Raw genomic sequence first — 15,641 nt, forward strand, 5'->3', positions numbered from 1 at the left:
ATTCCTGTTTGTGTTGAGCCTTAATCGATTTTCACTTCCCTTGATTGAACTACAGGCTTGTTGAAAATTTTAAATGAGTGCTGCATATTCGAAGAAACTCTCTCCCTCAATATACTTAACACACAAAGGATTTATATTCAGAATATTGGTCAAGGCACTGTCAGCAGTGTGAACACATAAGGAGGAGGACTCTTCACACTGGTAAATTGATAGAGAATTGATGAAGGAAATGCTCAGGCTTCTTAGATAGGTTATGCAACCGGAGGAGCGATAAGTTAAGTGTGAAGCAGAGGCTACAGGATTCTCGTTGACAGGGCTGCGTATGAGTAAGGATAGGGAGGACTCGTAATTTAAAGAAGGACGGCAATTGAGATAACGATCATGAAAAATGTGGTTCGTGCATATCTGCAAGGGAATGAGTGGCTTATCCTCCTTGGACTTCGGGCTAAGACTGAGCCTTGATTTTCTCATGATTTTTTGGTAGAATCACGAGACCTCCATGTTGTTTGGGTTGTTGATATCTCTGTGCATTGATTTGCTATGGTCCTTCGAATCTGCCTCTTGTTGATCTTCTGATTTGTTTGGAGAAATGTGTTTTTTGTCATGATCATTGATTGGACAGTAACTATGGGATCGAATTATGATAAACCTCCTCATTTTCTCTTATTTCTCCTTCCATTCTGGTAACTGCCATGTTAGCATAATGATCAGCTGTGTTGTTATTCTCTCGCAAGATGTGTTTGAATGTGACTTTTCCTGCACTTACCAGATTGTTCCTGATTCGTTTGAGAATCATGTTCATGGCTGCGTTTGAAGGATTTTTGTTGTTGGCCATTGCTTCAATTATGATTGCCGAGTCCCCCAATATTATTGGGTCTTTGATTGCCTTTTTTTTTAATTATCATAGAACCCAATAACAAACTGTAAGTCTTTCCTCTATTATTTGAAGTTTCCCCTACTCCCCATTCATAGGAGATCAGCATCTTCCCCCGAGGATCATTTATGGTGCCTCCAGCACCTTCTTTCCCCGAATTATTTTTAGAGGCCCCGTCGAAGAACGAGGAAACTCTATTTTGATTTCCTTTCCAAATTGTGAACTCTTCCTCATTTAATCTAATTTTCCAATTATGTGCTGGAGGTGTATCCCTGAGATTTTTATTTCCATTTTTTCTTATTGTTGCCTTGCTAATCCAATCCCTTTCTTCTTGTTGTAGAAGATTATTATCGATTGTTGTTGTCCCCTTCATATTTAAAAATTTAGAGGTAAGACCCCATGTTTTTGACAATATTTTCCCAATTTTTGGTGCCTGGTCTTTGAAGATGCTTTTGTTCCTTGAGAGCCATATTTGCCAACAAAGAACAGCTGGGAGGCAGTCCCAAAACCTTTTAATGGTTGCCTTGTTCTTTGTCAAGTAGGGGTATGTTTTTTTCCATTCTATGAAGAAATCCATGAAAGTTCTGGAGAAATTTAGATCAACTTCCAAAGGACTGGTTAATTGCTTCCAACATTCTTTGGTGACAGTGCAGTCCAGAAAGAGGTGTTGAATAGATTCTTCTTCCTTTAAACACATCGGACACCTTGATGGACCAGAGAATCCTTTTCTTTTGAGGATTTCAATAGTAAGAATTTTCCCTTTTAGCAAGGTCCATATGAAAATTTTGATTTTTGGGAGGCTTTCAATTTTCCATATAGACTTCCAAGGAGCCTAGTCTTGTTGATTTTGTTGTTCTTGTAGAGTTGTATATCCAGTCTTAACTGTATAGCTTCCTCCACTCGGGTCCCATACAATTGTGTCATCCTCCTCCATGCTTGTTGGTGTTGCTCCTTTGAGGTGATGCAGAAGGCTATCCCATTGACTTTTTAGATTTGGAGGGATACCTGGAATATACCACTCTTGCCAATTTCGATTTTCCCAACGAGAGATGGAGTGAAGAGATGTAATTCCTCTATCCTTCATCCAATTTTGTATGTCTTCATGGCCTGAAAGAAGGTTTAAAGGCTCCTTCCCCATTATTCTATCATCCCATATCATGACATTTTTGTTGTTGCCTGGCATTTTTGAGATATATTTGCTGATGGTATCATTTTCTTCACAAGCTTCCAGACTTGCGTGCACGGTCTTATTGGAACATTTTCAAACAACAGATTTGTTCTTGGGTGGTTCATATATTTTGAGGCTAGAGTTTTTTTCCACCAGCTATCCTTGCCAGTTATCATTCTCCAAATGATTTTAATCCCTAGAGCAACATTCATCAAGCCGGGTAGCCTTATAGATAAGCCTCCTTTATCATAAGGCAAAGTTACTTGCTCCCATTTTACCAAACTGAATTTTTTATTCTCTTGTTTCCCTCCCTGCCAGAGGAAGCCTCTTATAATTAGTTCCATTTGCTTGTGTGCACTAGCCAAAGCCAAAATTGTAGCATATTGATATATTGGGAGCATCGTGAGCATAGCTTTAATTAGGATTACCCTGCCTGCCATGTTCAGGCACATCATTCCCTACTTTTGAATTTTCTCTTTCATTTTGTCAATTTGTTTACTCCACAACTCTGCTTTCATATTTTCTTTTGAAATGGGTAGTCCAAGGTAGAAGAAATGGTTCCAGCTTTCTTGTATAGGGATCTCAAGAATCTGTGAGATTCTTTGCATGGTTCGGGAAGAGGTATTCCAACCATAAATTCTACATTTAGTATTTTTTAAAAGACCACCAGAAACCTGCAAAAAATTATCCATGACTTTTTTAAATCTTTGAGCAATTATGCATGAGGCACCTCCCAACAAGAGAGTATCATCAGCAAACAAAGAGTGATTGATACTTTTAATTCCTTTTGAGATTTGCAGGCCAGTTAAGATTCTTTCTCTCCTTTTTTTGTCCAGTGCTCTACTTAGAGTATCGGCCATTATTATATATAGAAATGGAGATAGAGGGCATCCCTGTCTCAATCCTCTGGAGCTTTGGAAGAAGTCACTGGGTATTCCATTTATAAGTGGTGCTATCCATGGATCAGTGATACAAGCCTTGATGACCTCGATAATTTCTTTTGAGAACCTGAATTTCTTTAGGACAACCATGAGGTATGGGAGGCTAACTCTATCAAAAGCATTGGCCATGTCTAATTTTATTATAATTCATTTTTCTTTTCTCAGCATGCTTGAGTGGATAGTTTCCTAGACCACTATTACATTATCGATGATCTGCCTATTTGGAACAAAACCTCCTTGGTTTTCCGAAATTATCTCAAGGAGAACTTTCTTTATTCTATTGGCTATAATCTTTGTTACTATCTTGTAGGAAAAATTGCATACGGATATTGGCCGAAATCTACTGAAAGTGGAGGGATTAGCTTCCTTTGGTATTAATGCCAGATAGGAAGATTTTGTGTTGCCTCCCATTTTTTTGTTTTTGAACACATTTTTTACCATTCTTAATAAGTCCTTTTTTATTGTTTGTCAGTGTTGCCTATAGAAGGCGATTGTGAAGCCATTCGGGCCCGGTGCCTTATTCGGGTGAAGGCTCCATACTGCTGCCTTTACTTCTTGTTTTGAAATTTCTTTCATTATTTCTGCATTCTGTCCTTCACTTATCTTGTTTGGAGTATGCTGCAGAAAATTATCATGGTCTACTGCTTCTCCATTTGTTGTTAGGAGGTTTTTAAAGTGATTGTGTGCCTCTTTTTTTAGTTCCTCCACTCCCTTAATTTCTTGTCCGTCTACTTGGATTTTGTCAATTTGATTTCTTGCTCTTCTCATTTTCATGGAGTTGTGAAAGAATGTTGTGTTTTTGTCCCCTGCTTTGAGCCATAAGCTTCTTGACTTTAATCTCACCTCTTTTTCTTCTTTTCGATTTTCTCTGTATATTTCCCAAAAAAGTTCATTTTCCTGTAGATGATCCTATTTATCCTCCTCCTTGTTTTCCTTTGCCTCTTGTAAATTATCCATTTTTTTATCAGCTTTTCCCTTCTTTTTTTATTTTGCTTTTCATTTTCTCTTGCCCATATTTTCACTTCCTTTCTCAAATTATTTAGCTTGGTTTCCCACAAAAAGTAAGGCGAACCTGTGACCTTCTATGACCACACATCTGAGATTAGTTTCCTGAAATCTTCACTGCTGTCCCATATTGGACAGTATTTAAACAGTAACGGCCCTTGGTTGTCCATCATTCCCAAAGTGGTTGCAACCGGCTTGTGGTCAAATGTCGTGGTATGAATAATTTTTGATCTTGTTGAATTAAAACTGGAGATGATGTTTTCTTGTACCAATATTTAGTCCAATCTTTCTTTTATATTACTTTTTCCAACCCTTTTGTTGTTCCACATGTACTTTCCATCACTTGGAGGGATATCAATTAGCTTGTTTTGTTCCATGATTGTTTCAAGAGCCTCCCTAGATGGGTCTGCATGGTAGGACCCTCCAAATTTCTCCTCAATATTTAAGATCAGGTGGAGGTCCACTCCCAAAATTACTTTTCTGTTTTGTGTTTCATTTAAAGTTTCTTGAACCGTGTTCCAGCGTTGCTCTTTTTCCCTACATTGGTCTGGAGCATATATGTTGATAAAACAATATTGCTCCTTGGTGTTTGTTTCCTTTGAATTTGTTTGGATCCAGAATTGTTCCTTTTTTTGCTGAATCATTTCCCATTTTCCTTTCTTCCATAGTGTAAAGATTCCTCCTGAGGCCCCTATGGCTTGTTGTGTTGTTCCTTCATAATTTTTTAAATTTTTTATCATTTTTTCTTATTCCTGGAAGCTTGTTTTGGTCTCCTGAAGCATGAATATATCTGGGGTTTCCTTTGCTAGAATATCTCTTGTTGCATTCACTTTGAAGGGTGTTCCCAGACCACGGCAATTCCAGGAGACCACAATCATTACTTGTTTGTTTGGTGAGATGAGGGACCTTTCCCTCTGTGCTGATTTTGATTTTTCTCATTATTCCCGAAACTTTTCCCAAAGAAGGAATCCATGGGTTGCTGCGTTCCTAATGCCATCTCTTTAGTTGCCGCTTCATCTCTCAGCTCCTTGTTGGATTTTCTTCCTGCTTTCTTTTGGTGTTCAAGGGTTTGGAGGGATTCCTTGGATTGATTTCTAGTTAGTATTTTGTCCACTGATGGAGGAGGTGGAGTGCGAAGGGTAATAGGGATTGAAGGCGTGAGTAAATGGGAGGAGGGAGGGGGAGAGGGGAGCTGAGGGCTCTTCCAAGGGGCCGAAAGGGTTGGTATTAGCTAGGGAGGAAGGGTTATCTACATTGGGCGAGGATGGAGAAGGTTCTGAGGGAGCCTGAGGTTGGTTTGAAGGGGGAATGGTCTGTTTGTTGGACGATTTTTTCCTTTTGACTTGTTCCCATTTGGATTCGGGTTCTTCTGCATTTTCATTTTCTTGTTTTTTTTGGACATCTATTTGCAAAATGACAGTATTGATGACATACCTTGCACTTGAAGGGGATTTGTTTGTAGTCCAGTTGCTGTATATGCGCCCATTGGTCTACTTTGATCTTTACTGCCTCCGAAAGACCTTTCCCTACATCCACGTCAACACAGATCCTCGTGCACGCATGCATATTCTCTTTTGGTTCACATCTGTCAACGTATTTCCCCACAGCATTCCCGATAGCTTTCACCGATTCATCTCTACAACAGTGGAGAGGGAGATGAGGTAGACTAACCCACACCGGCACGGCGCTGGGAACATCCATTTCAGGATCAAAATCAGGGGTCCATCTATTTAAATATAATCCTCGCATGTCCATGAAGTATGGGCCGTTCCTGAAGATTAAATCACGGTCTTCCTTTGTTTCAAAATGGAAGGTATAATACCCTCTTCCGCAGAATCTTATGGAGATTTTCCCAGTGATTGAAGAAGTCCAATTTCTTTCGACCCATTTCTGGACAGATTTGGGGGATGGCCATAAACCTGTAAACTGACCAACCTATCATCGTTATGCTAGAGACAGCGCTACACGACGAGGGAGAGTCGAAGGGAGGGATATCTCAGGAATGTCATCAAGTTTCTTCACAGACTTGGTTATTGACAGCCTAGTTTTTGGAGGTCCAATGGCAGATATTAGAGATGCAAAAGCATTTGCAGATTCTTCTTTCTCTTGTTGATGATCTGTGGATGGATCTCCATCTTCTAGAGGATCTGTCTACTCCGTTAAATCGGCAGGGGGCGCAGGAAGGCGGCTGGGAACTGCGTTCACCTAGGCTAGGTCGCGTGCGTTCAGCCGCTGTGGAGGCTTCAGGAAGGTCCTTCCAAGTTCTCATAAGTCTTCAGTGCGTGTGTGTGTAGCTTCTGGAATGTTACGGTGCCAAATGAGTTATGGTTTTTTGGGCATGTGGTATTCATAACCCATAGTATTGGTCCATGGTATTGCATGTAACAGAGCTTATTTACAGGATACTGCTTGGAATCATACATTATAATGGGGGTGAGCGAGAAGTGAGTGGTCGCTTATGTATTTTCATTATTGAATAAATAAAGCTACTAATCCTTTCCCCGTGGAACAATTAATAAAATTGAGACAGTGGGCAGCTAACTCATAAATTTGTAATCTTTATCAAAGATATAGTCATGTGGCATGTTTGGTTTTCCTACCTAGTGTTGTTCTACAGCCCACTCCTTCAATTTTTATTTAAGCTCAGTGTCTTCAACATTTCTTCCATTGCTTTTCATAGAATTCAACTCGCCAGAGCATTTCATCTCCCCTGGTCAATTCTTCTCTGATTTATTTCCTCATCAGTTGTTGTAATTATGGATTGAATGTTTGAATTGATTTATTTTCATATCAATTTACATAGTTATGCAATAGATGTCCAATAACAATGATTATTGCTCTGGGTCACCTCTTCCTCATTATGCAAATCATATAAAATAATAATGAAATAACCTTGCTTGTTACAGTTGTTTTCATGGATGAGGATCGGGTGAGTCTGCACTGATTAGAGTTTGAGGAGAACCAATTATCAGAGAACTCAGTGCATTGACGTTTTCATTTCTATAATTTAAATGGTAACACATCAATTTTCATGTTTTTTACAATTTCAATATGAATGCGAAGCAGACCAATGAATGGAATGGATTTGTTGTTTTAGATATCAATGCCAAGTAGGTCAATGGACAGATTGTACTTGTCATAGGTTGGGTTGGGGAATCAGGGTTCAAATTAATTATTCGTGTTTTTATTTTCGGATATATTTACATTCGGTTGAGGCAGTGTGAGATCCATCTGAAAGAAGAATTGATTTATTTGTTTAGTATTAATTGAAATTTTATAAAATTTCATGTAATTATTGTTTGATATTTTTTTTAAAATTATAATTATTTGAAATGACAATGTTTAACTTTTATTTTTTTAATGAAAAGTTTATTTAATTTACATTTTTCAATTGAAGTACAAATATCGTTATAACTTTTCAGCCTGGAAAGGTTGAATGATTATATGCCCTTCCAATTGACCAACCATTCAATTTTGATCACTGAGCATACCTCTCAGGGCAGGTCTGATTCTCTTGCAACTGTACTCTAATAGCTACAAGCTTTTTGGATAAATAAAAACAACTCCTCTCTATGTGACAGCTGCATCTCTTTATCCCCAATAGTTGGGTTTGACTTTTCCACTGTTTCACAGCAATGCTTCATTTCTTTTATTTTAATATCATCCCAATTTGCCAGCTCTCATAGGTGGCAACAAAAAGCACTTCATCTTTTTTCTTTATATCATCCAGTTCATCAGCTGCATCTCTTTATCCCCAATAGTTGGGTTTGACTTTTCCACTGTTTCACAGCAATGCTTCATTTCTTTTATTTTAATATCATCCCAATTTGCCAGCTCTCATAGGTGGCAACAAAAAGCACTTCATCTTTTTTCTTTATATCATCCAGTTCATCTCTTGGCAGCTCTTCTAAAAAAATCCATCAAAAATTGATTGTGATTTAATCCTAATCGTGGTCTTCTCTTTAAGGGCACTATAGAATATGATTATAGCATTCTATAAACCCTCATACGATGGTGGCAAACAAAGAAATGAACTTGCCATTCACCCTAATCAATTTCTCTTCTGGTGACCACACTTCCAAACTTTGTTATTCCTCTTTTCTAGTTGTGATCTTGTCACAATTTACAAAGCATCTATGAGTTTATGCCCATAACATAGATAGATCAAGTCTCTCTCTCAAGTTTCAACACATCCTGACTTCCTTCAAATCACCCTAAAATTTATCCTCAACTTAGATTTGGCTTGTTGTCTTTATCTTATGTTCGCTTTGTGTCAGCAGTGCCTCAATGCCTTCTCTAATCACAACAATCCCTCGACTCCTTCACTCGCTTCCTCAACTGCTTATCATGGCTTTGATCCCCTGATGGTTTTACACAAGAATGGACAGGAATACACATTAGAATGACAATGAGTGGATCCATTAGTTTCATTACATGATACAATGTTTCATTGCACGGTAAGAGAGGATTAGGACATTATATAACTCCTAGACACCTAACTATTAACCACTACATTGGTTACTCCATTAAATGCCCCTTTATTACATCACCTTATTAGAGATACTTTATTATAATTTTAAGTCCTAATACATCTAAGTTCTAAATTTGGCTTTATCTCTAACACAAGTGTCTAGGAGTAGAACACACATGAGCAAATTGCAAAAGCACTAAACAAAAAGCAAAACATTGTATAACTTAAAGCCTAAAAGTAGAGTCTGGATCTCAATGCCATATGGTTATTATTTATCAAGAAACATGCACACCCTCATCAATCAATACAAAAAGCTACCTAAAACTTTTTATGGATATATATGTGGTCCCTAAGTAACACTAAATGAGGGAGGTGCAACTCTATTGGCAACAATATAAGCCCAATTTCCCATTCAAGGATGTAAAGCAGCTGGTAAGGTGGCCTGCCCTCTGCCAAGAACTGCAGTAGTAGCATGTAACTTGGCAGTTTGCCAACAGAATCTATTGTGGAGCTATGTCCAAGATTCCAGTGGCAGTAGCCAAAGTTCAACACATTTTTTAACTATGAGATCTTGAAGTATCACCTAGGTTTGAGTCCCCCTTTTCCAATTAATTGTTAGAAAGAAAAAAGTCTATGATGCTATCTAGACACCTTTATCTACACTTTATCAGATAATCTTGTGTGCATAACTAGCTCCTAATAAGTAGAGTGGCCCATCAAGGTACCAGCATCTAATCTCACAATAAGCAGTAGTATCGTAGTATCTGCCTCTGTTTTTGCAGTGAGTTGTTCATTGAAATGTAAAACACCAAATCTCCACCACTGTATAGATTACCTATGAATCCAATGTTCCCCAAGGATATAGTGTTCCTTTTACATGCAAAGCACATGAACAAAAGTTGGTTTCTCCTAAAGGCAATCTCAGGCTAAAATTGTTTACTTGAGATTGCCTTTCAACATGGAAGCTCCTAAGGTTATTTCACTTCTATTGTTTAAAGTCCCCATTAACAGCTGCATAAAATCCATTTGCTAGAACATAAGTACGTATTACTTGGACATTCCTAAACCACACTAAATGTTTCTCCTTATAAGCAGCAGAATAATGAATTCTCAACAGGAATCTAAAAAAATTAAGCACGTTCCTATAAGGAACATGATGCAACCCCAACCTAATTTAGGATTCAAAAGTCTATGAGGAGAAATCTGTATAATTCATTCATTTCCTTTTGAAATTGCAAAATATTTTTTCCTCTTTTTAAAAGGGGGTGATTGGGGAGAGGTACAGAGAGGTGTCAACTGGGAAGAAGAAACAAAAAGGTCTCTTCATACACATATCTAATCCCGACAGGGATTCATCATCTTTACTTGATGCATGCCTGATTTTCTTCTTTATTCCATTACTTGCTCCCAGGTTGATCTTTTTATTCTTGGAAATCTAACAAAAACCATACCCAAAGTTCACAAGAAACCATCAAGTTACCATACCATTACAAAGAGGATAAGTTAGCAGTAATTAACTCATCCAATTCCTCCCAGTCCACCTGATGATGCTCCTTGTAAAAATCACAAAGTGGCAAATCCTAATGATGAACCTACAAGTTTCTTTTCTACTCTAAGACTACAAGTATGACAGCATGGTTTTTCTCTTTTTTCAGTTTTTTCTGCCAAACACAACACAAAAAACATAAAGAGGGTTTAACCAGAATTACAAAAAGACCAGAAATCAGCAGCATTAGAATTAGTTCCCAAACAACTTGTATTGACCAATCAAAAAATTTAAGTGAAAATGGAGTAAATGTGAGAAATGTCTAAAACGTTGACGTGCAAACAAACGCCATGACATATATGAGACAAAATGAGGAAAAGTAAAAGCTTCATGATGAATATCACATCACAATCTCTGATATCTAAATCATACCTTTCTCCCACCCGCCCTCCAAGATTGAAAGCCAATCCACGAATTCTTATGTATATGATCAACTTTATTAGCAATAGCAAAATAGGCTCCATATTCACAGAGCACATCCCGATAATAAGAATCACCAAGAAGTGGAAGTCGGGCAGGTCCATCTACATCATCAGCCCCAGTCCTCCGGCCTTTTGTTGCCTGTGACAAAGATAATAGATTATAATAGATAAAATTGAAAGTTACCACTAGCCTTTTATAGCAATAGAAGTTGATCATCTGACAGCACAAATATGAGCTTTAATGAATTTCAAATGCCTTGTTTCATATTCCATCTTTGAAAGGTTCAAGCTTCTTAAAAGGAAAGAAATCACAGACAACCAAGCTACAACTTCATCATTTTGTTAGGTCCAAAGGAATTCTTTATTTCTAATGCTTGCTATTCAAAAGATACTTTGTCGTTAATATTTTGACAGGTATACAATTTTGCTCCCATTGACTGCTTTTAACTTGTGGACATTAATATATTTTCCAGTGTTGTGAAAATCGCGATAATATCGCAATAAAATGAAATCATCGCGATTTTTTTGCTGTCCCGATAAAATCGCGATAACTATACGAAATAATCGCCGGAAATTTTTTTTGCCGATTTTTATTGAAATTATCGCGATAAAAACGGAAAAAATCGTGGGGCTTCGCGGCAGCGAGGTTTTATATAGTTTTTTTGGTTTTTTGTTATGAATTCATTTGGACAGTCGCGCGCGGAGGGCAGAGAAGAGCTGGGAGACCAAGCTGGAGAGGATTTTTAGCTAAATCTAAGTGCTTAAAGGAAAAAATCAAGAGGAGACCACCGATTTCTCTATAGAAACGGTATGTGGATTAATTTTTTTTTGTTTTCATTGTTTAAAAACATTGTTTTTGTATGTTTTTCATTGTTTTTGGTTGGGTAACTTGGTATGGGCACCATTTTTCTTTTGTTTTCATTGTTTTTAAAGATTTTTTTGTATTTCTTCATTGTTTTTGGTTGGGTAACTTGGTATGACTATGGGAACCAATTTTTTTTTTGTTTTCATTGTTTTTAAATATTGTTTATGTATTTTTCATTGTTTTTGCCATTTGGTTGGGTAACCTGGGTTTGGAATGGTTGGGTAACTTGTGTTTGAAACTTTGAACTTTGGAATGGTTGTTTTAGGTTGGGTAACTTGGATTTAAAATGTACAATGTTAAAAAATTAAAAATTAAAATACTAAATTGTAAATTTGTAACTTGTAATTTTGTAAATGCTAAATTGTAATCTTTATTTTCCCATAGGTTCACAACTGCACCAAAACACCATTCAAGAATCAAGACTTCAAGTTTGCAACTTCAAAGTTCAAAAACAAACATGCCAAGGAAATTGGATCCTTTCTGGGAATATGGTGTACCTGATTCTCCGAATGATAGACTAAACTTGAGTTGCAAGTTGTGTGGCCACCCTATGTCCGGGGGGTGTACAGGTTGAAGTTTCACCTTGCAAAAATCCCTGGAAAAGATGTGGGGCCTTGTACAAATACAAATCCTGAACTTATCCAAAGAGCCATGAGAGCATTGGAAAATTTAGAGCAGACTAGAGAGGCCAAAGAAGAACTCAAAAGACAACTAAAAAGTCAGCTGAAGGAAGTGGGCCAAGTGGCACTGGTTCTACTGCAGCATCAACCAATCCCGTAGCTACCACATCATTTTTTGTTCCTCGAACCACACCTGGTTCACGGCCATCTATCAGTTCAATGCTAAAAAGAACTGAGAAAGAACAAGCTGACAAGTTGCTGGCAAAATTTCTCCTTTGGAGTGATATTCCTTTCAGCATTGTAAGGAATAATCCATTTTTCCAACCTACTGTTGATGCTATTGCCAGTGTTAGCCCAGGGTACAAAATCCCTTCTTATCATGATTTCAGAGGCCGAATTCTTCAAAATGAAAAGCGTGACTACACCCAAAGATTGGAGGAATTTAGGGCATCATGGGCACAAACAGGATGCACTGTTATGTCAGATGGTTGGACTGACCAAAAGGGGAGAACCCTTATAAATTTCTTGGTTAGTTGTCCCAAGGGGACTATGTTTATCAAATCTGTTGATGCATCTGCACAAATCAAAGATGCAAGAACTTTATGTGATTTGCTGGATGTGTTTATTTTGGAGGTGGGTGAACAACATGTTGTCCAAGTCATAACGGACAATGCTGCAAATTATGTTGCTGCTGGCAGGATGGTTATGGATAGGCATCCTACTTTATTTTGGACACCTTGTGCTGCACACTGTATTGATTTGATGTTGGAGGACATAGGGAAAATTCCCTTTGTCAAAGATATTGTTGATTCATCCAAAAGCATTACAAAATTTATATATAACCATACATCTGTGCTAAGCTTGATGAGAAGATTCACCAACAACAAAGAGTTGGTGCGCCCCGCCATTACACGGTTTGCCACCAGTTTCATATCTCTTCAATCCCTCTTGAATTCTATGTCGGATGTGAAGAGAATTTTTCTTTCAGAGGAGTGGCATGCTTTGCCAATGAGCCGCAAACCAGAAGGAGAGGCGATATGCAGACTAGTTTCATACCAGGGAGACTTCTGGGCGAGAGTGCAGGAGGTGTGCGCCGTTACTGAACCTTTGGTAAAGGTTCTTCGGTTGGTTGATGGTGAGAAGCCCGCAATGGGCTATTTGTATGAGGCCATGGACATGGCCAAAAAAGCCATTTGGGCCTACTATGATAGTAAGGGAGATGATGGGTTTCATAGACAACTCCTCCTATGGGGAGTGATTGATGAGCGATGGAACAACACACTCCATCGTCCCATTCATGCTGTTGGGCTTTTCCTGAACCCTGCATTTTCTTACGCATGTGGGTTTGATTTTGATGTTGAGATCATGGATGGATTCTTATCCTGTGTCCAGAAGATGGTGCGATCTCCAGAACAACGTATAGAGATCTCTAAACAAATTGAGACATATAGGATGGCAGGTGGCACATTTGGCTTTGAGATGGCTATCACTGATAGGACGATTAGAATGCCAAGTATTTTTTAGTTTGTAACTTTATTTCAAATTTCATTGTCTCTTCAAATTCCATTTTTTCTTATGTTTATTTAGAAATTTATTTGTAATTTTGTTGTATATGCACGGTGGAGAATGCATGGTGGTAGGGTACCCCTTCTGCAAAAGCTTTCCATTTGCATCCTCAGCCAAACATGTAGCTCCTCAGGATGTGAGCGCAACTAGAGTGTATTTGAAAAAATACACAACAAGAAGCGCAACAAGTTAACACTTAAACATTTAAAATATTGCAAATTTCCAAATAAATTTTTGAATTCATTAAACAATATTTTTTTTATAATTATTAATTATTATTTCATGATCTTTGTACAGGTTGGAGTCCCAGCGACTTAATGACATGGTCTACGTCTACTACAATCTTCGATTGTGGGTGAGTCAACTTGAGAGGACACCTGATGTGGATGCCATCTCATTGGATGGGATTGACACCACTGCTGCATGGAGGGTTGAGGCCGAGAGGCCTCTCATGGAGTCTGCTGATGATTGGTTAGTGCAGGATGTAGTGGAGAGGGAGGAGGAGCAGGAGGAGGAGGAACAGGAGGAGGAGGTGACACCACCTGCCCGGGCTACCACTACCACCAGTAGAGGACGTGGTCTACCTCCTATAGCTCCTACTTCTAGTTCTTCGGCTTCTAGAGCACATCAAACTCCACTGTCATCTCCACCAGCATCTACATCTAAAGGGAAAGGGAAAGTTGTGGCATTTTCCCGCAAGAGGGGCAGAGGAAATCAATAGGATTAGACTTTAGTTATTTCTTCATTTTATTGTATATGACATTATGACATGATGTGATACATTATCATATTTTTTGTTGATATTTTGAGGCTGAGTTGGGACTCAGGAGTCAGGACTTACTATTCAGGACATGTTTCAATGTTATGCGTGATTTTAGCACTAGAAATGATATTAAACATCTTATATATTAGTTCTTTTATCATATTTATGTGTCAATGTATTTATTTTATGTTGTAGATGGTTTAGATATTAAAAAAATTGAAAAAAAATGAATTTTTTTGTACCGAACGATTATTTCCCGATAATTCCGATTTTTCACGATTTTTTCCTCGCGCCGATATTATCCCGATAACAATTAATGCAACATTGATATTTTCTTACTTTCCTCATATCAAAGATAAAAGAACCAAAAGTACTGCATCTTACAGATTCCCACTAAGAGATACACACAACAATAAGTAATTCTGGATTTTAGACATCCGTGGTTCATTTCTGTTGAATTAAGCTTTGGAGTATCCACAGTAATAACCATTATTTGTCAATGTTTCAAATCCCAACAGGGATCCATCATCAGGAGACCTTTTGTTCTTAATATCTGCTCCATGTTCTTTTAGTCTTTTCTGCAGAAAATGACCTGTTTCACCAATGTCCTGATGATGGATCCCTGTTGGGATTTGAAACGTTGACGAATAATGGTTATTACTGTGGATACTCCAAAGCTTAACTCAACAACAATAAGTAATGTCTCAATGGAAATGTGCATATCAGTGTTGTTGAAAGCATGGAAAATAAGTGTATGTCATCTGCAAGATGAGAAATACTTCTAGATTTGAGTTCATAAATGCTTAAAGAATTTTCTAGCCAGGGCTGAGAAAAACATTTCTGATAGTAACTTACACGATGTTAAAGGTATTGACTTTGGTTGGAGGGGTATCTGATGAGATTTTGATTCATTTCAGTTAACAAATTAAGCATCAAGTTTATGTCAAGATGGAGTTCATAATTTAGTTTTAGTATTGATTATGCATGTTATGAAGGATACTTCAAAGTAGAAGCATGCATGAAGTTCTAACTTATATTTAGTTAAAGCTGAAACCGTGAAACTTTACCTTCCCATTCTCTTCGACTTCAAGGAAACATGCAAACAAATCGAAATAAAAATAAAAACTTAAAGACAAGGAAGGTCATAAATCTCACAAGTCCTATTCCACGGTAGATTGCAGCATGATGTAGGAAAGGCCAAGCACCAGGTCCATAGTAGGGCTCATAGATAGATAGGGGTTGGCCAGTTCTTTCCATCTCACCATCATCCCTTTCATGCAGCTCACCTCTTGTTCGCTCAACACGTTTTACATTGCGATAAACATCCTCCCAAGTTCCTTGAGGCTGATCACTCCTTTCTTCTAGCTGCAAATCATTTACAATAATTTAGCCCAATTGTA

At 37.9% G+C, this 15,641-nt stretch overlaps 1 protein-coding gene across 3 annotated transcripts in view; it reads right to left on the reverse strand.

The window, feature by feature from the left end:
- Positions 1-15,641, reverse strand: part of LOC149163589 (uncharacterized) — a 135,981-nt gene that overhangs the window by 38,484 nt on the left and 81,856 nt on the right. For all 3 annotated transcript variants that reach the window (XM_089431782.1, XM_089431780.1, XM_089431781.1), the window contains exons 9-10: positions 15,397-15,606; positions 10,378-10,566 (exon numbers count right to left, since the gene is read on the reverse strand). In XM_089431782.1, coding sequence (XP_089287908.1) covers positions 10,378-10,566; positions 15,397-15,606 — 399 coding nt within the window. The remainder of the gene's footprint in view (positions 1-10,377; positions 10,567-15,396; positions 15,607-15,641) is intronic.

Source organism: Pinus tabuliformis, chromosome 5_1, assembly GCF_031772625.1.
Source record: "Pinus tabuliformis cultivar Carrire ecotype Pingquan chromosome 5_1, CPIR1, whole genome shotgun sequence".
NCBI classification, from domain to species: Eukaryota; Viridiplantae; Streptophyta; class Pinopsida; order Pinales; family Pinaceae; genus Pinus; species Pinus tabuliformis.